The 23,912-nt window shown below is 47.0% G+C and overlaps 1 protein-coding gene across 4 annotated transcripts in view; it reads right to left on the bottom strand.

The window, feature by feature from the left end:
• NOL4L (nucleolar protein 4 like) overlaps window positions 1–23,912 on the bottom strand; it is a 96,111-nt gene that overhangs the window by 20,456 nt on the left and 51,743 nt on the right. Inside the window, exons 1-2 of one of the 4 annotated variants that reach the window (XM_050918285.1) lie at window positions 16,666–16,739; window positions 7,223–7,364 (exon numbers count right to left, since the gene is read on the bottom strand). In XM_050918285.1, coding sequence (XP_050774242.1) covers window positions 7,223–7,331 — 109 coding nt within the window. In that variant the 5' untranslated portion in view covers window positions 7,332–7,364; window positions 16,666–16,739. Of the gene's footprint in view, window positions 1–7,222; window positions 7,365–7,469; window positions 7,638–11,928; window positions 12,014–16,665; window positions 16,740–23,912 lie in introns of those variants that run through there. The other 3 variants (XM_050918284.1, XM_050918283.1, XM_050918282.1) reach the window with 3 other exon arrangements.

Below are 23,912 nucleotides of genomic sequence, written 5' to 3' on the forward strand. Positions count from 1 at the left end.
TTCACCTTAGCCTCTAATGATAGAACAAGAAGCAATGGGCTTAAACTGCAGCAAGGGAGATTTAGGTTGGACATTAGGAAAAAGTTCCTAACTGTCAGGGTAGTTAAACACTGGAATAAATTGCCTAGGGAGGTTGTGGAATCTCCATCTCTGGAGATATTGAAGAGTAGGTTAGATAAATGTCTATCAGGGATGGTCTAGACAGTATTTGGTCCTGCCATGAGGGCAGGGGACTGGACTCAATGACCTCTCGAGGTCCCTTCCAGTCCTAGAGTCTATGAATCTATGAGAGAACTCTAGCAGGGTGGGCAGGATTTACTGATCCCTGGTGCAAGGGCTGTAGCTCTTCTACACTCATGACAGATGCAGGAGGGCTGGAAGAGCACAGAGGCAGGGAGCCTGAAGAGGGATGATGGGCCAGTGGGTGAAATCTGCAGGAAGCCAGCCAATGGCCCAAGGCAGTGCTCACTGGACTGTGATTTGAGAGGAGGCTATTTGGTGGCTACCCTGCATGGGAAATCAGACGTGTGCTTGGAGTGTCATGGAAATGCCAGTTTGGCTGTCAATGCTCTATTGGTCAAATTCAGCCCTGTTACACCCCTGTCTGCAACCCCACTAAGTCTCTGGGGTTGCATACACGTGACTGAGAACAGAACTTGCCCCTTCTCTGGAGGTGAGCTGGGCCTTTAAGAGGAGTTCAGGCCCAGTCTCCACACCTGTGCCTGGGTTTGCTCCCCAGTCATGTGACTGAGACACAAGGGTGCTGGAAACTATAAAGTGCAGCCTCTCCAGTAAGTGGTGGGAGTGGCAGTAGTTGGCAGGTTGGGGGTGTTCACTCAAGTGAGCTTGGGCAGCAAAAGGCCTGGGAGAAGACAGGATAAAAAACTAGGAGGGGTCAATCCAGAGGAGGAAAAGGTCTGAAGCAAGGCCTGGTGTGGGTACAGGTCTTTGTTTAGGGGCCCAAGCCAGGCCTGGTGGAGAGGATGAGAGGCACCCTACCCTCTTCAGCCCTGTATTGACATGGGGGAGGCTGGGGCAGACCCTGGGAAGGGTGCAGGATTATGGAGCCTGGAGAGAACCCAGGAAAGAGGCATGCTGCCTAGGAGTGGTGAATGAGGGTCACAAAGGCTCTGTGCCCATGGAGATGAAGACTGTGGGTGGCAAAGGATACATTTTCATTCCTTACCCTGGAAGGGTAGGGCTCTTGCTTTGACCAGAGGGCCCAAAAGCACCACAATGACCATGAATGGACACTACAGCCTGGAAGGAAAACTGAGGAATGGACATGCCACTGGATGTGGTAAGTGACCCTGTTACAGCCCTATATGTATACGCAGAAAAGTGTGCAGCACTCTGAGGGGCTGGGAGATAGGCTTTTGGCATGTTTTAGGGGAACATACAGCATCCTGCTGGAGGCTAGTACCAGGTGTGACCTGGGCACTTGAGAAGCTTGGAAGCTGAGGATGTAACAATGCTGATAACTAAGGGTGAACTTGCTGCATGAATGTAAACCCCGGTTCCTGGTATGTCCTGAGCTTGACCCGTGCTTTCCTGAGAGGCTCCTCTCCAAGTAGAATGTCTAGCAATATAATGCTTAGGAAGTCTTAAGCCTTGTGACACACCAAGGTACCCGTGCACCACAGCGCACAAACAGCACCAGAAAGGAGGTGGGTGTCTGGGGACGTCCTGTGTACTGCCTTCACCCCTCACCCAACCCACCGTGGTCCGTCCAAGGGATCTCTGTGATACCCCTCCCAGGCCCCACTGGAGGAGCATGTCCAAGGAATACCCCCAGTATCTGCCCCATAGCTGCCTCCTTAAAACATTCTCAAGGGAAATGCCTCCTTCCCCTGGCCTTGAGGAACGTCTCCAGGGGACATCCCTGATAGGTTGTTTAGCACTAAGCAGGTTAAACATGTCCTTCCTCTTAGGGCAGGGATTAGTGACCATTCCCCGATGCAGAACAGATTCTGCAGTGGCCCTGCCAATCAAACACTGGATCAGTACCAAGGCAAGCCTTGGCTGAAAGGGGATCTGTCCCAGCCCAGTGACACAGGAGAATGCTGTGCTGCCCACTCCCTGCGATAGGGAAATGAGTCTGTACTCAAGGGCTGGTTTTCCTTACAGCCTGTTGTTGTATTTTAAAAAGGGATGTGGGGATGAGTTAAGATCCCTTCTCTCTCCCCCAGGCTTTGTGCTGAGAGCACCTGCAGCCTGATCCCTGACTAAGGTAGCTGAGTGGTGACAGCTCTTTATGCGGCAATGTCATGGATTGCAATGTATTATCCATTTTGGGAAGAACTCCTAAAACATTGTGGGACTTCGCTGCTCTGTACTAGCCCCAGAGAGACTATCAGGAGCCAGTTAGCAAGTAAAAAAACACAATAGATACATATGATCCGGGCACCTGCCTCCCTAAATGCTCAGTATTTAGTCTGAATGATTTGTAATCTACTAGTAAATGCACCATAATGCAGTATGTAGAAATACAAGGTCCTAGTGCCATGGTTCACTGCAGCATCTGGTATTACCATCTTGCTGAGATGGGGAGAGACCTCCAGGCTGCATGCGCAATAGATAGATTTCACTGTACTTCTCTATGGTTGACACAGACGAGTTCTGCCAGATGGAGAAGGCCAGAACCAAAACTAGCAAGAAAATGGTTCACTCCTTGCAGTGAGGTAAAGCTTCCTGGGACACTAGAAAGCCATGAGGCTCATTTGTCTAGCAAGTTTCTGTAATTTGTTTTGTGTTGGACTGGATGACTGCACGGGATGCCTGGAGAGGAAAAGGCGAACCCTGCACTGTACACTGACATTGTCCCAGGTGGGGCTACCGTGACGATCTCTTCTTGTTCTTCAACATGCACACTGACCCCAGCAAATTAATCCCTCAAGGCTGTCCTGGAAAATGGCTCTCACAGTGGATAGTAAAAAGTTCCCATTCATCTTTGCTTAGGCCTTGGGCACCCAGTCACTTCCTTTCGGGCAACTTAAGATACGAGTAACATTTGAGTTGGACAAGGAATGTGCGAGAACCTCACATTTCCCATTGTGGGAGCAGCAGAGTGTAAACACAAGAAAACGGAAGGAGCTGGTTCTTGCTCCATTATTGTGCTGTAGAGAGTCTGTGCACTATGGGACCCCATGGCTCACTCTGTACTTTTCTGCAGTTAGCAGTGTCAATCCTATGGGACACCACCTCTGCTGCTGATACAGTGCCTCTGAAATTCTCCCAGACAGTGTCTTTTACCATTTCTGTTGGTACATATCAAAGTGATTAGCTCTAATTGGGTCTCTTTGCTGTTTCAAAGGTTGACACAGCTTGCAGCAGGATAATAGCAGGCAAGGTTTCTGGGCACTGAGACCGAATAAGGTGGTTTTTGTCTGAGTTGCTTATTGCTCCCTAAAGACTTAGCAGACACCTACACCCCAAGGCCAGACAAACTTGCCTCTTGTGCACCCTCCCATCACACACACTATCACACTCAGAACAGGTTGTCAAACCGATCAGTAGGTTCTGTATAGCATTTCCTTATCGGGCTCTTCAAGTCATGAAACTTGGGTGATTTGTCCTTAAAATAAAGTTTGAAATCTGTATCTACAGTTCATGATCTCAGAACTGGGTCCTCTGATTAGATGGAAACTGTGCATTACAACTTTCTTTTGTAAAAAGTCTTTCATAGTATGTGTATTACAAACATCTTTACAGCTAAACAATAGCAGGAGAGAGATTTTCAGACACAGAAGAGGAAGGCTAGGAGTTTTTTCTAATGAGATGTAGCTAAAAGATTAAATGTGCCTGTTCTCGTGGGCAGGAACTGCAGAGGAGAAGGTGCTCACACACCACTGGCATTGGGACAGTGGGAGCAACAGAGAAAGAAAACTGAAACAGGCACAAACAAGGAGGGACTCTGCTCCATGTTGTGAGATACCTGAGGAGAGTGCTTGTACCTCTTTTCCTATTTGTCAAATGAAATATCTGACACACACCCTTCCTGCCAACTGCTCCAGCTGTGCATCCTGCCTATTACTGACCCAGCCAATAACTTGTTTCTTGTGCATGCTAGAGTAATCCCAGGGCCACAGTTCTGGAGCCATTATCAGGTCTTGAAAACAGCAGCCCTCACTAGTCAATGTGAAGACCAAAGCACTCACTCTGGCTCCTACAAGGCCTGGCACTTAAATGCAAGGTGTGTTTACACTATTCAGTTGCAATTCCTGCTGTAGTGGAGTGTTTGTTCAGGGAGTTGCCCCCTTCACCTGCTGGCTGCTGAAATCCAGCCGTGGGACAGAAAGCTGTCAGCAGATGGCCTCAATCCAGTTCCTAGTGGACAGATGTCCATCAAAAAGCCCCTTACAAAAATGGGAAATAACTGGTATCTTTGTTGGCAGTCTCAGCAGAGAGGCTAAAAGACTGAATGGGCCTGGCCACCCACCCAGCCTGGGGGACAGAAAGGGGGCGTGACCCCTTCAGGTCAGGGTCAAGGTGTTTGGTAGGATGCTTGCATTGCCACTCTCCGTACTGTCCCTGGACAAATACACAAATTTCGGCAATTAAAAAAAGAGCCATGTCCATTCTACAGCCGTAAGGAGACATCCCCTTGACCCAGGACTCCAAGGAAATGGGCATGGTTTAAAAACTGTGTGGCTCATTAAATTCTCTCCCCCTTTAAGCCCCACTTGCCTCTCCATTTCCCTCACTCTCATCAACTGTTCTCCTGGACTATCCCTCCCACTATTGCATCTTCCTCATTTCTGTTTTGTCTCCTGTGCATGAAGCATCATTTCATTCCTCCCTTCTCAGCCCTTCCCATCGCTGCCTCCATCCTTGATGCTGACAACTGGACTGGCCAAGGCCTTCCATCCCAGTGGCACCAGTCTACACCCTAGAACTCACTCCAGCATGTGATATGGGCCATTGGTATTCACTGGAAATACGGAATCATCCCTAATTTAGTCAGTCCTATAAAATTCCATAGTATCGGACAGTCTAATGGAGACCCCAATCATCTGGTTTCAATTCAAGTGTCCTCCACAGCCAGCATGCTTATTCTTTGTCTCTATCACCTCTGATCTGCTATTCCTGTATATTCCATTCCTCTCCTCCCCCTACCCATATGAGAGAGCCCCTGAGGCACGTGCACAGACTCGACCGGGGAGAAGAAATCACATGTACGGTTTAAACTCACCCCCTGAACGGAATGAAAGGAGCTACAGAAGAGAGGGTTTCTCTAGGCAGAAACCATAGGTGTGGAGCCTGACTGAAATGGAACACTTAACATTTAACGAGTGATTAGAAACCTTTTGTGCCAAAGAACTGCAGCCCTTCCTCCCCTTGCTCTATACTGACACCTGCACCATGACAGCCCCACAAAAATACAGCCTCCGGGGTGTAGAGATTTTGGGGCTGTGCATCCTTGAGAAAAGGATACTTGCCCCTGGAGAGAGAAGTGTTGTTCCCATGATACTCACAATTTCCAAAGTGTGTGTGGGAGGGGGGAAAGAGACAGAACTTTAGTCTCAGTGAAGAAATCTTAAGCTCCTGCCTAAAGCGTTGTCCTTTTGCATACTGCAGCACTGGGGAAAGGGATCCAAAGCATTTCATTCTAGAGCATTCCTGAGTGACAGGCATTGGAATGCAATGCTGCATCACAAACCATGGGCTGGGAAATGTTCTCTGTCACCAGAGATGCAAAGTACAGTGGATGTAGAGAAATACCAGCCTAGAACCATAGGTGTGGCGGGTAGTATGTGCTGAAGAATAGACTGCTAAGGGCAACAGATGATGGCACAGCCTGATGCCATGCAGCCAAGCCCTTCTAAGCATCACTTCAGAGGCACTTGGGAATGATGTGACAACAAGCTGTTAACCTCAACAGGTCCTTCCACCTACCGTGCTGCAATTGGACTGTACAGGGCTTGGCAACATATTCATAAGGAGACGAGAAGTGCTAGACTGTCTGCTACCACTGACACCGGGACACCCTGCAGAGCAGGCAAGTTTCACATCCTCACACAGGCAGCAGTAAGACTACTGGCCAGGCACTGCTATCTCTAAAAACAGCAGTTTCTCAAAACAGCAGCTTTGCAACATAAACCAAACTTGCCCCAGTGTATCTAAGTGGCGAAAGCACCAGGGCACCAACACTCTGCCTCTGGCCATGAGTGGCTAAAACCCATGCCAGGCAGATATGCTGGCACAAAAGCCCTTTCTTTCCCGCAGTCCAGGGTGGTTTTCCAGTCCCTTCTCTTAAAGCAACACTAACTTGATCTGAGTTACCCCAAGATACGTCCACTTCCTATCTGCTCTCAAACTGCCTCTGCACAGAGCCCTCTGGAGACAATGAGGGATTCAGCCACTGAGAACTGGGCAGAGTCAGTAGTCTGACTCTCATTCTAATACCATGGAGATGAACTTTGACCTGAACTCAGACTTTCACCCCTTATTTACTTTTTTAAAGCTAACATGTTTCACAGAACTAGCACAACACCCCTCCTTACCAGCCTGCCTCCTCCCATACATTCCACGCTGCTCAACTTTGACTCTTCTTAATTACCTCCACTACCCAGGCAGATACCCCCACTTCTCCCCTGTGTATCCCATTCTCACTGCTGAGTGTCCAGCTTCTTGGGGATCAAAACCACTCCGAAATGTGTAACTCAACCGAGTGCTTCTGGCTGAGAAGCCCATATCCCAGGGCCTCGCCATGCTCCCTTGTCCGTCCCTCTGCACCTTCTGCATCTTAGAGTGGGCACTCTATGGCAGATTAAATCAGTGCTCAGAGCTTGTATGTGATGTAACTTCTGATTCTAGCCCTGCCAATGAGTTCAGCTCTAGGAACAAGTGTGCCCAGTGCATTTCATGGTGACTCTGTTGCCTCTTGTCGCAGGAAGAGTCTCTTATCTCACTATCTGGATTCATGAAAAACTTAGAACAACATTGTGATGCCCCAAACCGCAGAGCCCTGCAACAGAGTATCACCAGACAGGTACCAGCAGCAGAGAGAGAGATGGAAAGTACACTAGTTCCAGGTGGTACTAACAGGAGGGGCCTCACTCCAGTGCAGTCCCTGTGCACTTGCTGCTAGGAAATCCAGCTCCCAGGTGGGACACCTGATCAAAATGGAGCAGTTAAAGTTTAATGACTGTCTAAAAACAGCCTATGCCAAAGATGTGCAAGTCCTCCCTTCCCCTGCCCCACGGACATCAGGAGCACTCACCATCCTCCTGGCTGTGGAGATTCTGAGGGCTGCGCATGCTCTCGTCCTGACTGGGGCTCAAACTGGAGTTAAGATGCTGGTCAGCTGAGATCCATGTGGAGTCATTCATATCAAAATCCTCACTGCTCACCGATGTCTCATCCTAAAAGCAAACAGGAAAGGGTTAAATCTGCTTTGGTTTTGAAGCTCCTGACCACATCCCTTTGAGGGTGCAGCAGCTCCTGCATCCCCAAAGAAATGTGTTCACCTCCTGGCATTCAGGGACTCTGAAAATAGCCCTTCCCAGCATGCTCTGGGCTAGGCAGCATTTCCCCTGCGGAGAGCACCAGTGCTCTGCTTCCTGTTTGAAGACGTGCCTGAGGAATGGCACAGTCTGTAATTGAGGACAATTAGAAAGAGCTTGCATCCTGTAGGAGCGGATGGCTGAGCCCTGGAGTTTACCCTTTAATCTCCATCGACACTGCAGTGTGTCCATGGCAGATAAACAGCTGTGCCAGTGGCGCAGACAGGGTGTGACTTTGTTAAAGTGGTTTTGAAATGTACTAGACTGAACGTTGTGTCTAAAAACAAAAAATGCACATCCAAACAATATCACCACCATTTCTCTAACGGAGCAGGAAGGGTCAGGCCACATCAGCCACTGGTGAAAATCTGCAGACCAGCTCTGACTTCCATGAAGATATGCCCATACACAGCAGCAGGGGATATGCCTGTAGTGTGGAGAGGGTCTAAGAACCTGCAGCCTAACGGCTTAATCCCTGGCTTTCAGCATGAGACTAGGATCTTCAAGGGCTTCACAGGCCCTTGGATCTGCCTGCAGATTCCTGGGACTTTTCAGCAGGGCCAGAGCCAAAGATACCAAAGAAGCCACAGTAACACCATGAAAGTGATGCAAATGGGACCTGAGGGGGAATAGCGAGCCCAGGCATGATCCAGAAACATCTGTAGAGCCCCCATTTTCGGGGGTCCTCTACAGGAAAGCATGTCTAACAGCAGAGAAAAACCCATGGAGTTGGGTAAGCCAAGATGTGACCTGGAGGATCTTCCACTCTCCAGTACAAGCATGTATGAACCACACGCAACACCATGATAGAGTGAAATGCACCCTTGCTTTTTGCAGCAGGAGTGTAGCCTGCATTTTTTTAAATTACAAATAATGCTCTATTCACTCGTCCTGCTGCTCTGAAAACTGCCCGCTCTGAGGAGGGAACGAGCCATTTCTGAAGTTATGGACATCCTCACTCGGCAATGCCACTGCTTTTCCTATGGCATAGATTAAATTCCTCTCTCCCACTCCCACAACTGAAAGGACATTCTTTCTCTTCCTCCTTTCTAACTTTTACTGTGCTTCAAGAGACAGCCCTTGGATAGCTTCCAGAGCCAGAAAGGTCAGCCACTGGATTTCAAAATCATCCTTATAAAAGCAGCAGTGAGATTCTGAATGAAAGGAGCAGCTAAGGAACCTCAGAGTTGGCCTTCCAAGCCAAGGCCACAGCAACACAGTTATGAAGGAAGCACCGATAACATGGGGATGTGTAACGCATTTGCTGTAATGGTTCCTCTATCTGCCTTCTCTCTTGTTCCCTCCCAAAATAAGACAGAGACCCCATCCAATGCTGTGGGCTGGAGCCACTGAACACACGCCCAGAGCCACTTTCTGCTTTAGCTACTATTGCCTAGTGTTTAAAACAACTTTTCACAGGCTTGTAGCCTCTCCATTTCCCTCCAGCATACGAGCAAAATACCAATCCCCACTCCTCTTCCTTGCATTAAGTGAGTGCCCCTCCAACCAGCACCTGCACCTTGTAAAGCTGCTCTGCCTCTGGAAGACTTTTGTTCACAATTAAAAAAAACAAACAAACAAAAAAAACTTCTCTAAGAACAGGTTTGAACTTTCTTCCTTCCTTGTCCCTGAAGAGCCATCTGCTCGCTCAGGGCAGGAATTGCTGGTGTTAGCCTGCTCCCTCCCCCAACTGCCTCCTCACTGAGTTGTGCCTCAGAGGGAGTTTCCTGGAATTTACAGCTTCTCTACAGCCTCAGCTTGAAGACTTGTAAAATCATACACAGGGCAGAGCTACACCGTGTAACCACACGTGCACTCTCACACTATCAGGACACAGGCACACTCATGCTCACATGCCAGTGCTACAGCACGCAACTTTCAGCCAAGCATGGCCATACACTAACAGAACCCAGGCAGAAGCATGTTCATGCTTACAAACCTATGGCAGCTTGGTTTCAACAGGACACACACAGGGTAAACAGAGAGCACTTTTTCTTGGCATTTTGGCTAAGATCCATACAACTTTTCTCTCCGTCTTCATTTCCAATTCATGGTTATAACATCATTTTTGACAAATTCGGCCGGGGACTAACAATGCCTATTCAACAATGTATGTGTTCTTTGACTTTAAATATTCTCTAAAAGTTTTAATCTGATACCCCTAGTTTCATGATAGGTAATGTATGTCGACACTGCAAAAAAACAAACCAGAACAACAACAACCCTGTGGCAGTGAGTGTCAGAGCTTGGTCTACAGACCCAGACAGGCAGAGCTCTCACTACAGCGTTAAAAATAGCAGTGTAGATGTTCCTGGTTGGGCTCTAAGACCCACTCCCCTCCCTGGGTTTCAGAGCCTGGCTCCAGCCAGAGCAGGAATGTCTACTGTGCTACCTTTAACCCCGAGTATCTGTAGACTCGGGGTCTGAGAACTGCCGCCGCGGTGGTGGTGGTGGGGGGGGGGGGTTATTTGTTTTTTTTCAGTATAGACATACTAAAAATATCCTCCTCTTACACAGACTGAACTGGAAGGGGATATTTCACTGCTAACATATATATATATATAAAAATATGGTATTCATAGGGTGCCCATCACTGTGGTATTTGGGCATCCTTACAAAGCTTAATCTGGAACAATTACCTTAAATTAGACAGACTAAATGCCAAGGTCTCCTGCTGCTCACAGCTTCCCATCTGGCCAATCCACCTCAAGAGAAGGCCTGGGCTCAGAGTGCATCTTGTGGGCTGAATGAAAATGGCCAGGCCCATGCTTAAGAAAATATCTTTCAGGTGCAAATTCTAGAGGAGACTGCCCTGCCTCAGCATCCACAAGCTCACCCACGGGATACTGGGTTCTAGTATGTATGTTTATGCACACATGTAAACACAGCATCTTTCCTATCATTGTACACCTCTACCCCAATATAACACCACCTGATATAACACGAATTCAGCTATAACACGGTAAAGCAGTGCTCCAGGGGGGCGGGGCTGCGCACGCCAGCAGATCAAAGCAAGTTCGATTATAATGCGGTTTCACCTATAACACGGTAAGATTTTTTGGCTCCCGAGGACAGCGTTTTATATTGGGGTAGAAGTGTATTGTGAAACGCTGGATTACATATAAAATGCCCTCAGTGCAATACATTGGCCTGTTATCCAAAGCATTAATTTACCTGAGAGATATCGAGCAAGAAACTGACCCAGCTGTAAATGACTGAAGTCCAGTAAGACTCAGGGCATGATTAGCAGTCTCTAATATGACCTATCAGCAAAAAGAGCATGCTATTGAGGTAGAACCTTGCAGAGGCAGACAACCTCCTCCATTAATTCTATGCTTATCTCCGCACCTTTTTCAGCCTGGACCTGCTGCATAAGGTTCCAACTGGGAGAACAAGAGCATTTACATGTAAAGACTCCAGCAGGATTAACTTCCTGGCAGCAGTGCCCCATTTCCACAGCATGCAGATCTAGCAGTGTGACTGCAGCACAGGGGTCCTGCATCAATACCATCCGTAAAGCCAGCAATGGGAATTGCCTCTTGGTAGTATCCAATTAATACATCACCCAAAGCTAACTCGGAACAGTGTCCTATCACAACCACACACAATGGCCCATGAGAAGTTCCTTTCAGCAGCACACAAACAATGCTGCCCTGAGGGCTGCTTAGCCCCCAGTGCTCTTCCAGTCTTTCTCCAAACTGCAACACAGCCCAGAGTCATGGCTGCGAGAGGAAGCATCTTCCTTTGCTGCCCTGCTAACACAAGTCCTGGCTTTAGCAATTTAAGATGCCCCTTAGCAGTATCCTGTCACTACGAGCTAGTACTCCAACTGCCACCCGTGCAAACTTCCTCATCAGAGTATCCTGTCAAAGCAAATAAGGCCCTGAGCTCTGTGACTTCCTATCAATGCCAGCAATGACTCCTGGCAGTGCCCTCCTTATGGCAGCAAAGATTCCAGTGATTTGAGGCCTATCCAACCTATCCAAACAATACCCTACAGCTTTTTTCCCCAGCTATGACTCCAGTAATAACTTCCATGTCAGCTTTTTCTGGCTGCAGCACAAAAAGGCTTGTGCACCCAATACACAGTATGGTGTCAAAACTAATGAAACAAGCAAGTTCAAAATATCTGATGGAAAAATGCCCTCTTAATTTTGCTCTGTATACCAATCCTGTGACTGGACAATGGAGCTGCTTATTGACTCCTCATCAGCTTAAGTGACATTTTTGAACGGCAGCACCAGCTACAATTCAGAGCAATACGGTAAATATAATCTGCCCTTCCACTCCCTTTCAGCCTGCGAGTCAGGCAGCTCATTCTTTTCCTCTCCGTATTCTCAGGAGAATCGCTCTGCTAATTTCTTCTTTCCTGTAAACAAACTTCAAATGAAACTTTCATTATAAAAAGAACACAGTCCATTACCACAGCCTGGCTCCAGATTTGCCTTCTCTTCACCCGTACCATGCCAGTCATGACACAGATGAAAGCGACAGCAGCTGCCCTAATCAGCTAGCACAATCTCTTTTTCTTTCTCTCTCTCTCCCTCCTTCCTAACCTAACCTTCCTTCCCCCCTCCCACTCCCTTATCCCTCCCCTTTCCAGCTCTCAGGAGAGATCTTCTCACACTGCAGTAAAGTTCTATTGCTTCATTTCTAGTGTTCATGGGATTGAATGATTAGGGGTCATGAAATATTTGTGCAGCTTCCTTTCTGAAAGGCAAAGCAAGTGCCTGTCGGGTATATTCACAGGGCCACACCCAAATATGTGAACAAGGACTCCAGGCACAGCAAGGGACTTGGAAAAACATCACTATACTCTCCTCATCTCCAGTCCAATATTCACATCTGCTCTACAGACGGATTTGGTCTACATATCTATTCTAGTTAGCAAAAGAAAATGCATGTGCAATATTAATAATACTTTGCACATCTGTAGTAGCTTTAATTCAAGAACTCTCAAGCACTTTACAAACATTCGTCAATTTTAAGCCCCACCACTTCTCTTTGAATTAGAGCAATAGTATTCCTATTTCAGAACTGAAGAAACTGAGTCACCAACAGCTGCAGTGACTTGCTGAAGACCTCAGAGTGAGTTGGTGGCAGATCCAGGAACAGAATCTAGATCACAGAACTCCATCTTGTGCTTTAATCACCACACAATGATTCCCTTTTTCATGAATAACCTTTTCTCTGCAGAACTTCTTGGAGAATAACCTTTCACACCACAGGCTGAAACTGAGCAGGGTAGGAAAGCTCTTCTTGTAACTGTGCCTTGTAAATATATGCAGGCGATATCAGTAACCTGCTTATTTTACAACTAGGCTCAGTTTCTCTGGAACTGGTTTGCAAATGCTTCCAAAGCCAGTTACACCCTCTATATCACAATTTATTGTACAGAATCTGAGAACTGTTAATGCTGTGTTGCTTATTTTCTTTTTGAGGTTATCTGATTTTATTTATAAGTATACCCCTACTTTTTTTTGCCATGACACACTACCCTGGCCTGTTCTTTCTGTGGACTCCAGAAACCAAAATCTAGGGTGGTGATTGTTTACTTTAATGGAAATATCAATTGCTCAGCCTCGATCAAACAGGTGACAAGCACAGTTACCATATGCCAGTGTTAGTTTGACAGTAGAGTCAGCTACCTTTTTAGAATCAACTAAATGTGGCATGATTGCCTGCCTTTGTAGCTGCTTTACCTGTACACATCATCAGCAGCAACTTGGGAGAATGCTACCAGAATATTGTCTTGAAGGATGGCACCTCCTGCTGGCCACCTTGAAGGTAGTATCAGTCTTGGGGAATACTCTACCAAAAGGGTAGCCTCATCTTCATGTCAGCAAGCATTAAACACAGCCTTCTGAGCATGCCAAGAAGGTACTGAACCACATCTGACCCTAACTTAACCACTTCAGTTCACAGAAAGGCTTAATAATGGAAGATAAAACTCCTCAGGTCAAAGGCACTGGATATTGTAGCAGCCAAATAATGCACCGCAGAGTCCAAGAAAGCTGAAGTATTGTTGATTCAATTCAGTTTCAGAGTTAGGAATCCATGAGCTCTGGTGCCTATTTCTGTACATTACAAACCAAGACTATATTATGAATGCCCTTCCTATCAGCTTGACTAGAGTTCTTATTCACTGTAAATCCTGTTATTCTCTATCACACAAGATCATTCTCTTCTAGCGAGTAAGGGGAAAGAAGCTGCTTAGCCCTTGCTCGGACATGAAAAAACAAGAATTCGTTCTTACTAGTTCCCCAAATCAGGTGAGACAAGATCTAGCTGAATATTTTACATGAAAAGGGAAAATTCATGAGTTCTGTTGTCCTATGTTTTCCCTCCTTCCTAAGAGCGTTCTTTTCTTCGGGGAAAAAGACCCAAAAGAGAGTGTTACTAAAGAGCACATGCACATTCCAGATGTCATTACCCAAGGCAAAGAGGAGCAGCCATTCTTGCAACAGATTCTGAATTTTTGCCCTCTGGGTTGGGTGAAATCTTCAGGTGCTCTTGCTGTTCATTTGGGAGGTGCTGAACAAGGGGTATAGGACTGCAGTTGTCAACCTGTGGTCCGCAGGCCCCTGGGGATCTGCAGACTATGTCTAAGATTTCCAAAGAGGGCTGCATCTCCATTTGAAAATTTGTAGGGGTCCGCAAATGAAACAAGGTTGAAAAACTGCTAGTATAGGATACTGAGGGGGAAAGTGTGAATTTTCCAAGCAACTACAGCTACTGCCCGGTACTATTAACATTATATATTTCTGAATACTCTGAAGGTGCAAGTCTTCAATCCACCTTCATGGAAACAGATCTTGGTCAAAATCAAACTAGCATTTGATTTTATATGAAAGGACATAATTAAGCCTCCTAGCCCATAAATCCCTCAGAATGAAAGGGTACTTTAGTCTTCCATGGACACAGTAAAAAATTATCCAAAATGGGATGGTCTGAGTATATGGGTAGCACAGAGATGTTGCCAAGTCCAATCTAGACCCACAAGCAAAGTTTTGTGAAAACATATTTCTGCACAACATATAATCAATAGGAACATTTCAGTCAATATATTTTCACGGCAGTGGCAAGCAGGGCAAAAACAGATTCCAACAATCCTTCCCCCACCCTGTTTCCCACCAAAACAAGGGAATATTGGCCTAATACCTGAGAATGTAAAAGTGAAACTGGCTAGGAACTATGAACAAGTGAAATTTACTATCCTTTTTCCATTGTATAATATGAGCCAAATACAGGAAATAAGCAAGGTGCCTAAAGAGTGAAAAGGTTGTTTATTTGTTTGTAACATTATTTCCAATGTAGTGTCTGCACACACAGGTAGGTCTCAGATCTATGCAGTGTGAAATGTGAACTCTGCAAGGAAGGGAGTTTCTTTCTTTCCATTTATACTGATCCAAATATATGTAAATAAATAGATTAGTGAGGCAAATCCCTCTGAGCATGTGTGTAAATAGCTCCAGCCCTGGCAGGCTGGGGTTTCAGCATGAAGCAGGGATTGACCCATAAGTAGGGCTTTACCTCTAGGGAGAAAGCTATTTTCAGCACAATCCCTCCCCAGAAATGGGAGGAAAATCAGGCGCAGAGACAGTGAAATGTTAGAGCCCAGAGCCCCTTCTAGGTGCAGCAGCGTGATATTATTCTTGTGCCCTCTGCACCAGGGAAAGGGAAAATCGATGTTTCAGAGAGGGAGAAAGGTTCCCTGTGAATTAATGGGTCTGTAGCTTCCCCCATTGATCTGCCTCCTCCCACTTTCTTTCTGTGCTTTTGTGCTCTTCCGGGGAAGGGGGAGGCTGCTCTCCCGATAAGGGAAGGACGCTCTAACCTTAACCTTTCTCCAGGAATAATGCTAATTAGAGACGCTAATGAGAACTTCCCGGGAAAGAGGAGCAGGGAGGGAGGAGGAGCCCCCGCCAGCCGGGTTCGGTTTGAAATCGGGGGAGATGGAATCAGAACGCAGAGGGCGAGTTTAAAAAACGGCAAAATCTCCCTCCCCCCGCAGGCACAAACGGGCCCACGCGATCTGCACGCCCCTAGGCCGAGCGGTGCCCCCCCCGAACCCCGCAACCGGCACAGGACACTCACCATGCGCCCCGCAACCACAACCGTAGCCCGCAATCTCCCCGCGCCAGTCCATGCACCCCCGCTAGGCAGCCCCTCCCCCCAGCAGTGCATTACTGTGCAGGGTGTACCCCCTCCCAGAGCGCTCACCCCCCTTCCCTGCAACCCCCTCAACATACGGCACCCGCCATGAAACCCTTCATCCCCAACATCCACCCCTTCCTGCCATGCCCATGCAACCACCTGACCAGGGCTCACACCCCCAGCGACCTGTGTCCATGCACCCAAACAACTCCAGGGACCTGAGCATAGGCATCCAGCATACCCCATCCAACCCTCGGGGCACACATCCCCAGCGCCCGTCCTCCATCATCCAAATCCAGGGACCTGTGCAAACAACCCCCCAACAGCTTGTGCACACCCCAACAAACTCGCTGCAACTCACGCCACCCAAACACCATCCACCTCACTGACCTGTGTGCACGTCCAACCCCACAGTGAAGTGTGCAACCTTCAGATAACACCCTCCAACCCTCCTAGTGATCTGTGTGCACCCCCAACAAACCCCTCAACTCCCAGTGACCCCTGGGCACCCCTAACAAACCCCCTTCAACTCCCAGTGACCCCTATGCGCCCCCCACAAACCCCTCAACTGTGACCCCTGTATGCCCCCCACAGCCCCCTCCAACTCCCAGTGACCCCTGTACGTCCCCAACAAACCCCTCAACTCCGTGACCCCTGTATGCCCCCACAAACCCCCCAACTCCCAGTAACCCGTGTGCGCCCCCCAACAAACTCCTCAACTCCCAGTGACCCGTGCGCCCCCCGAAAAACTCGCTCCAACCCACCCCTAGCGCCCCCTCCACACCAACAACCAGCAGCGCCCGCGGAGCGCCCACCCCCAAGACACTCACTCCCTTTCCCCCGAGAGCCAGGTGGCCCCGGAACGCCCCCAGCCAGCGGGGCGCCCCCCCCCCCCCGGGCCCGGCAGGGGGCAGTTGTGCTCCCCCGACGCCCAGCCTGGGGGTTACAATCGAACCACCCCCCCCCCGGCCCCGTGTCCCACCCGCGGGCCACCAGCTCCTACCTGCTGCGGGGCCGGGGCCGGGGCCGCGCCTGGGGCCTGCCGGCCTGCGCCAGCCCGGCGGCTCGCTGCGGGGACGGGAGGGGACGCTGGCCTGGCCGCGCTCCGGAGCGGCTGACAACCAGCTGCTGCCCGCGGAGAGGGGCTGGCGCTGCGGAGCGCGTCACTCCCGGCCCGGGGGGAGCGGGAGCGGGGGCGGGGGCGGAGGGGCGCGCTGCAGGGACAGACGGACCCGGGCGGGGAGCCCCGCTGCTCGTGGGGGGCGGGACACGGGGGGGACGCGGAGAGACAGGCGCTGTGGGGAGGAGCAGAAAGAACCCATCCATTTTCTAACGCGACAGCCAGGCCGCCTGGGCTGAGTGCCTCGTGAGAGCCCCGGGCTGGAACCCTGCAGGGCGAGGCGGTGTCCAGAGAGAAATCCTGGAGTCTGGGGGGAAACACACCTCCTGAGCAGGCAGCATAATACACACACTGTGCAGGGAGCGACACAATACCCAGCGACAGGCTCTGTGCGAAAGAGAGACGGGAAGACCGGGGGAAAGGCACAGCTGCCCACACTGGGAAAGGGCCAGAGGGCGGGGACTGGCCAGTGAGAAACAGTGACATGGAAATAGCTACTACCTGTTAAGGTATTGTCATTCAGGAGAAAAGACAGGAGTGTTACACTGAGACTGTAACCATGGAAAAATACAAAGCAGCAATGAGATCAATTCCAACAGCCATGCTACAGAGGGGTGCTCAGGGCAGTGCCATTCTATAGAAAATTACATGGTATAGTCTTGTGAACCAACCATGCTCTGCTCTCCCAACCTTTCCCACTGCAATCTCCATCTTTTCTGGTTGTCCTGGGACCCACCAGAAAGGGCTCCCCAAGTTACTGGGGTCCATGGATCCAGTCAGATGAACACTGACGGAAGTAACATATTACATGGTGGGGTGGGGGGGAGTTTGAAAACTCCTAGGTGAAGTGAGAAATCTAGGGTTAGAGTCACTGCCTATGTTCTGCAAGCTAAGTGATCCTGGTGACACAATCAGCCAGCAGGAATGGTGCACCAGGGCAAGCTACCATTTCACTGGAGGAACCTGGACTAGGCAGTCACAGCCTATAAGCGGGAGGAAGGACCAGGGATCCTAATACTTGTTTTTCCCCTACTGAGTCCCTTCTGGGATATTGCTGCCCCCACAAGCGCAGCAATATTTGTGTGGGGGGATTGGGGTGGGGATGGATGTGGATGTGACAACCCCTTAGTTTGCAAGGAACGGAATGATTCACATCACTTTTTAAATGTACAATCTCAATTGTAGCAGTTCCTCAGGCAGAAACAGCCTGCCACTTAAAGGTCTCAAATGTACTTCATGGGCCTTGCACTGGGTGTATGTAGCCACAGTGCCCCACCACAGCTCTGGGAGAGGTTGTGTCTCAGGGAGAGCACAGCTGCCCCACCATGCCTGAGGATGCTGAAGTGTGTCCTTCTCCCCACCTACAGTCTCCCTTTACTCCTTCACATAACACAAGAACCAGGCATCACCCAATTAAATTAACAGGCAGCAGATTTAAAACAGAAGGAAGTATTTCTTCACACAGCGCACAATCAACCTTTAGAACTCATTGCCAGGGGATGTTGTGAAACCCAAAAATATAACTGGGTTCAAAAATGAATTAGATAAGTTCCATGACTATTAGGCAAGATGGTCAGGGATGCAGCCCCATGTTCTGGGTGTCCCTAAACCTCCAACTGCCAGAAGCTGGGACTGGACGATGGGATGGCACTCGATAATTGCCTGTTCTGTTCATACCCTCTGAAGCACCTGGCATTGGCCACTATCAGAAGACAGGATACTGGGCTAAACGGACCATTGGTCTGACCCAGTATGGCTGTTCTTATGTTTGTTCACCCCCCACCCCCGGGCAGGATTCTAACTGGCCCAGGCCAGTGACCCGTTACTTATTCCGAGACTGGCACCTTGTGCTCCAGAATCTCAGCTTTCCTTTTTTATTTTTTGAAGTCTTCAGCTGGTAGGGTTGAGAAGAAATCCTTAAAAACTTGACCCAAATATGGTGATGTCTGGCTGAGTCTACAAACAGCCCATTACACACTGAGAGGTATGAATGACTACATTATTCTCAGTGGAGTGTTAACACCAATGGCCAGGTATGATGATTTATATTTCAACATTAACTATTTCACTGCTGAGCAAAACATGTCAGAAAAAAGAGAGACGAGCTTATTATGAATATCTGCACAATTTACTGACAACTCTGTTTGGTGATGCAAGTGGATGTTGCTTGGGAGACACCACAACCTTTTTCCCCTCCAATCTGACTTGTAGAGCCAAAAGGCCAGAGGGGAGGAACAGAGGTCAAGTGGTTATGTGACCCCCACCAAGGGGAACCAATCCTGCAAAGCCCCATAGGGCATCCAGACATAACCCCCAATCAGCCTGGGTGTGATGGGGGCCTTGTCTGGTCTGGTGGAGAGTGTGGTGTCAGGCAGCTTACTTCCCAGTTCTAACGGCGGCTGCTTCTCCCTCTGCTGGAGCCTGTCACTGCATCAGCTAGGTCACATTTTCGAGCTTTTCTTCGCAGTTACATGGGCTAGAAACAATTGGCTTTTTTTAAATGATAGCTGAGACTCTGACATTTCATGGCTCTGGGACCGGGGGCTGTTTATTGTACCTTTGCCATCTTCTGGCCCTGCCCATGAACATATACAAATCCTGCTGAGACCGAGCCCACCAGAGCATGTATGATCATATTTTAAACACCTGCCCAACCTGCTGTGAGAGGTAGTTCATTTTAGTGTCCCATATAGGCAGGGCTTGGCTTGTGGGTGGAGCCTAGGGGAGTATCACTACTCTCCACTCCCAGTTTGGGCCCTGTTCCACGGGGTGCAAGGAGGGATCATCTTTGCCCTTGGGTAGCACAGAAATAGATACTGCCTGGATATGGCATGCAGCGAGAAAGGCTTCTTACACCCTTATTCCTGCTGTGCCCCCACTCAGTGTCTGTCCCCGAGCATTATGACATACATTGCTGGGGAAGAGGACACTCCTTATATGGGCTGTCCTTATAGAAACATAGGGCTGGAAGGGGCCTCGAGAAGTCAAGTCCAGCCCCTGGGCTGACTATGGCATGGAAATAGCTCAAGAAAAGATTATTTCAGTTCTGATTACATAAAGCAATGCCACTTACATTGAGCATTTTCAGTTTAAGTGGGCATGGTCATAATATCTTCTGTGTTTAAGTCTTTGCCTGCATTTCTTATTATTATTAAAATTAAAAAGACTTTTAAAAATCTAAGATGAAATCCTAACCCCATTTAAATCAATGTGTGTTTTGCCATTGACTTCAATGGGGCCAGGATTTCATCCCAAATGTCCCCCTTGACATTTGTGCCCTTTTTGTTTACTCTTTGTTCTTCCCTCAGCTTCAAACTACGCTAGCTAGTTTCATTTCCTGATTATAGTCTGTTTCAGTTTCTGGGCCTCATGCACAACCAAGCTGCTGTGTTTTGGTTTCTAACAGGCTAGAAGAAGGGTTATCTTGTTTACACTGACATTTTGGTCCCCATTTCCAAGGGCGGGTAAAATGGGTGGATTTGGTAAAATGAAAACCCACCCTTTGCATGTGCAAAACCCTGCAGTTGTGCATACCAATAGTGTGACCATGCACACTAAGGGTAGATGCATGTGCAGTTCCCCATTGTTGCATTCTGCAGGTACAATGATCTCAAATTAGGGCTGTTGATTAATCGCAGTTAACTCACACGACTAACTCAAAAAAATTGTGATAAAAATAATCACGATTAATTGCACTTTTAATCGCACTGTTAAACAATAGAATACCAATTAAAATGTATTAAATATTTTTGGATGTTCTTCTACATTTTCAAATATATTGATTTCAGTTAACATAGAATACCAAGTGTACAGTGCTCACTTTATATTATGTTTTTTCATTACAAATATTTGCACTGTAAAAATAATAAACAAAAGAAATAGTATTTTTCAATTCATCTCATACAAGTGCTGTAGTGCAATCTCTTTATCGTGAAAGTGTAATTTACAAATGTATATTTTTTTTGTTACATAACTGCACTCAAAAATAAAACAATGTAAAACTTAAGCGTCTACAACTCCACTCAGTCCTACTTCTTGTTTAGCCAATCGCTCAAACAAGTTCGGAAACATTTGCAGGAGATAATGCTGCCCACTTCATGTTTACAATGTCACCTGAAAATGAGAACAGGAGTTCGCATGGCACTGTTGTAGATAGCGTCACAAGATATTTATGTGCCAGATGCATTAAAGATTCATATGTCCCTTCATGCTTCGGCCACCATTCCAGGGGACATGCTTCCATGCTGCTGATGCTCATTTAAAAAAAAAAGTGTTAATTAAATTTTGACTGAACTCCTTGGGAGGGAATTGCATGTCTCCTGCTCTATTTCACCCGCATTCTGCCATATATGTAATGTTATAGCAGTCTCAGATGATGACCCACCACATGTTGTTCATTTTAAGAACACTTTCACTGAAAGCAAAGCAAAACGCAAAGAAGGTACCAATGTGAGATTTCTAAAGATAGCTACAGCACTTGACCCAAGGTTTAAAATCTGAGGTACCTTCCAACATCTGAGAGGGAGGAGATGTGGAACATGCTTTCAGAAGAGTTAAAAGAGCAACACTCCAATGCGGAAACTACAGAACCTGAACCACCAAAAAATAAAACCAACCTCCTGTTGGTGGCATCTGACTCAGATGATGAAAATGAACATGCGTCAGTTCGCACTGCTTTGGATTGATATCAAGCAGAACTCATCATCTGAATGGACGCATGTCCCCTGGAATGGTGGCCGAAGCATGAAGGGACATATGAATCTTCAGTGCATCTGGCACATAAATATCTTGTGACGCTGTCTACAACAGTGCCATGCGAACTCCTGTTCTCATTTTCAGGTGACATTATAAACATGAAGTGGGCAGCATTATCTCCTGCAAATGTAGTCAAACTTGTTTGAGCGATTGTCTAAACAAGAAGTAGGACTGAGTGGATTTGTAGGCGCTAAAGTTTTACACTGTTTTATTTTTGAGTGCAGGGTTTTTTTGTACATAATTCTAAATTTGTAAGTTCAACTTTCATGATAAACATATTGCACTACAGTACTTGTATTAAGTGAATTGAAAAATACTATTTCTTTTGTTTTTTACAGTGCAAATATTTATAATAAAAAATAATATAAAGTGAGCACTGTACACTTTGAATTCTGTGTTGTAATTTAAATCAATATATTTGAAAATGTAGAAAATATCAAAAAAATTTCAGTAAATGGTATTTTATTATTGTTTAACAGTGTAATTAATCGTGATTAATTTTGTTAATCGCTTGACAGCTCTAGTTCAAATGCATTTCACACGGCCCTCAAATAAATATTTGAGATTGTCTCTGGTCATATGAGAACTCCTCTTTCATACCAAACCTTAATCTGGGGCCTAAACTATCTGAAAATTGGTAAAATTTTCAAAACGCCTATGTGATTTAGGAGTTCAAGTCCCCATGAGATTTAGGCTCCTAAATTAATTAGGCATTTATCAAATTTTATCTAATGTATCTTTAGGTAGCTATTTCTGGATCCAGGGGGAAGGGCCAGGCAGTTCAATACAGGTTCAGTAACAATAATCCCTGTAGTAGTAAGGACCAGGAGTTAGTTTTTAAAGGATTTTTTAAAAAGGAAATAAGTAAAATCATAATAATTAAAAATATTATTTCACACTGCTTCCTTCTCCCACTCCTTTGTGACTTGTTCATTCAGGCCCAGCAGCTGAAAGCTATTTCACATGGGTACAAGAAGCCACCCCTGCAGAAACCCTGGGGGGGCTCCCCACTGGGGTCTTCTTGCCTGAAACAGCCTGTAGCATCGGAGCTTTAGCAAAAGATCTTCCCAACAGGAGCTGTGTTGTGCTTTTTGTCTGTAAAGCACCTAGCACACTTGGATGTGTATATATGCATATTAAATCGATAAGAACAGATACAGCTTTTAGATATACACTGACTACATCTTTCATAGTTTCCCAGGGCAAAGTTCCACAAGAACTACCAAGGCCGCCCTCAAATGAAGGTACAAACCTCAGTCCGAGCCCTTACCCAGCAGCTTCATTTAACAGATGTGTTTGTTGATTGATATAGGTCCTGAATCTAGTGACTAGTGCAAAAGACTGAGAGCTAGGAGGATCTTGATTCTCATCCCAGAGCAGTCACTGACTCACTGAGCAATCTTGTGCAAGTCACTTGATGTCCTTGTGCCTCTGGCTAAGTAGGCTAAATAAAAAGATGGACCTCACTGCATTAGATTCTATATCACTACTGAACCCTCCTAGAGAATTAGCTTTAAAAAATGCAAACCTTTTATGAATGAAGCCAGTAAGGAAAAGGGGGTGAGAGTGTCACTAGAAAGCAAGTTGCTGAGAGACAGCCGTAGTCAAAGACTACTAGCAGGATAATCTATTTTCACATCATCCTTGTAGCTGAACGTCTATGGCATTCCATAGCTTAGGGAAGTCAGGAAATAGAAGGTCCATGAAACTTTCTGGTGGGCTGTGGGTTGCATCATGTGCTTTAGCTTGTTCACCCTTAGTTATAATTCCATCTTTCTTTAAAAATAAGAGTTATTAATAAATAATCATAAAATCATCACTTCTAGGAGCTAAAATAAAGAGAGACAAAGGAAATGCAGCTTCATCCTCCAGGGTGCAAACTGATCACCATCGTCTGAAAGAGGAGGGAAAGGATTGTTTTGGGGGTCAGGCTGCCTTCTCTGGAAATATCAGGTATTGGGCACTCCCAAAGTCTCAGCGCTATTCTATAAGAACCAAGGGTCTGAGCAAATATGGAAATTCCAAGTTCTTCTGTCTCCTATCAATTTCACTCTGAGTATTCATGCACACCACCTGGTGGTATGTTTACATTGTGATAGGAACTGACAAGGATAGAAGAACTCTTAAATGGTGCCGCATATTTCTTGGCCACAGAAAACAGAATCAAGTAATTTCAACACAGTAGCTATTAGAAGGTACGGAACTGAATCATTTAAGGCCAACATTTTAGCCAGTCCCAAGCCCCATTCTGGTTTTGAACATTCCCATTTGTAAGCACAGCTTATTACACAAAGGTGGCTGCACAGTCGTTTTATACATGTATATGAGATCATTTGGTGCTTAAATTTCATGGTGTGTGCAACCAAACCTGGTGC

The sequence above is a fragment of the Gopherus flavomarginatus genome, chromosome 11 (assembly GCF_025201925.1).
Source record: "Gopherus flavomarginatus isolate rGopFla2 chromosome 11, rGopFla2.mat.asm, whole genome shotgun sequence".
NCBI lineage: Eukaryota > Metazoa > Chordata > Testudines > Testudinidae > Gopherus > Gopherus flavomarginatus.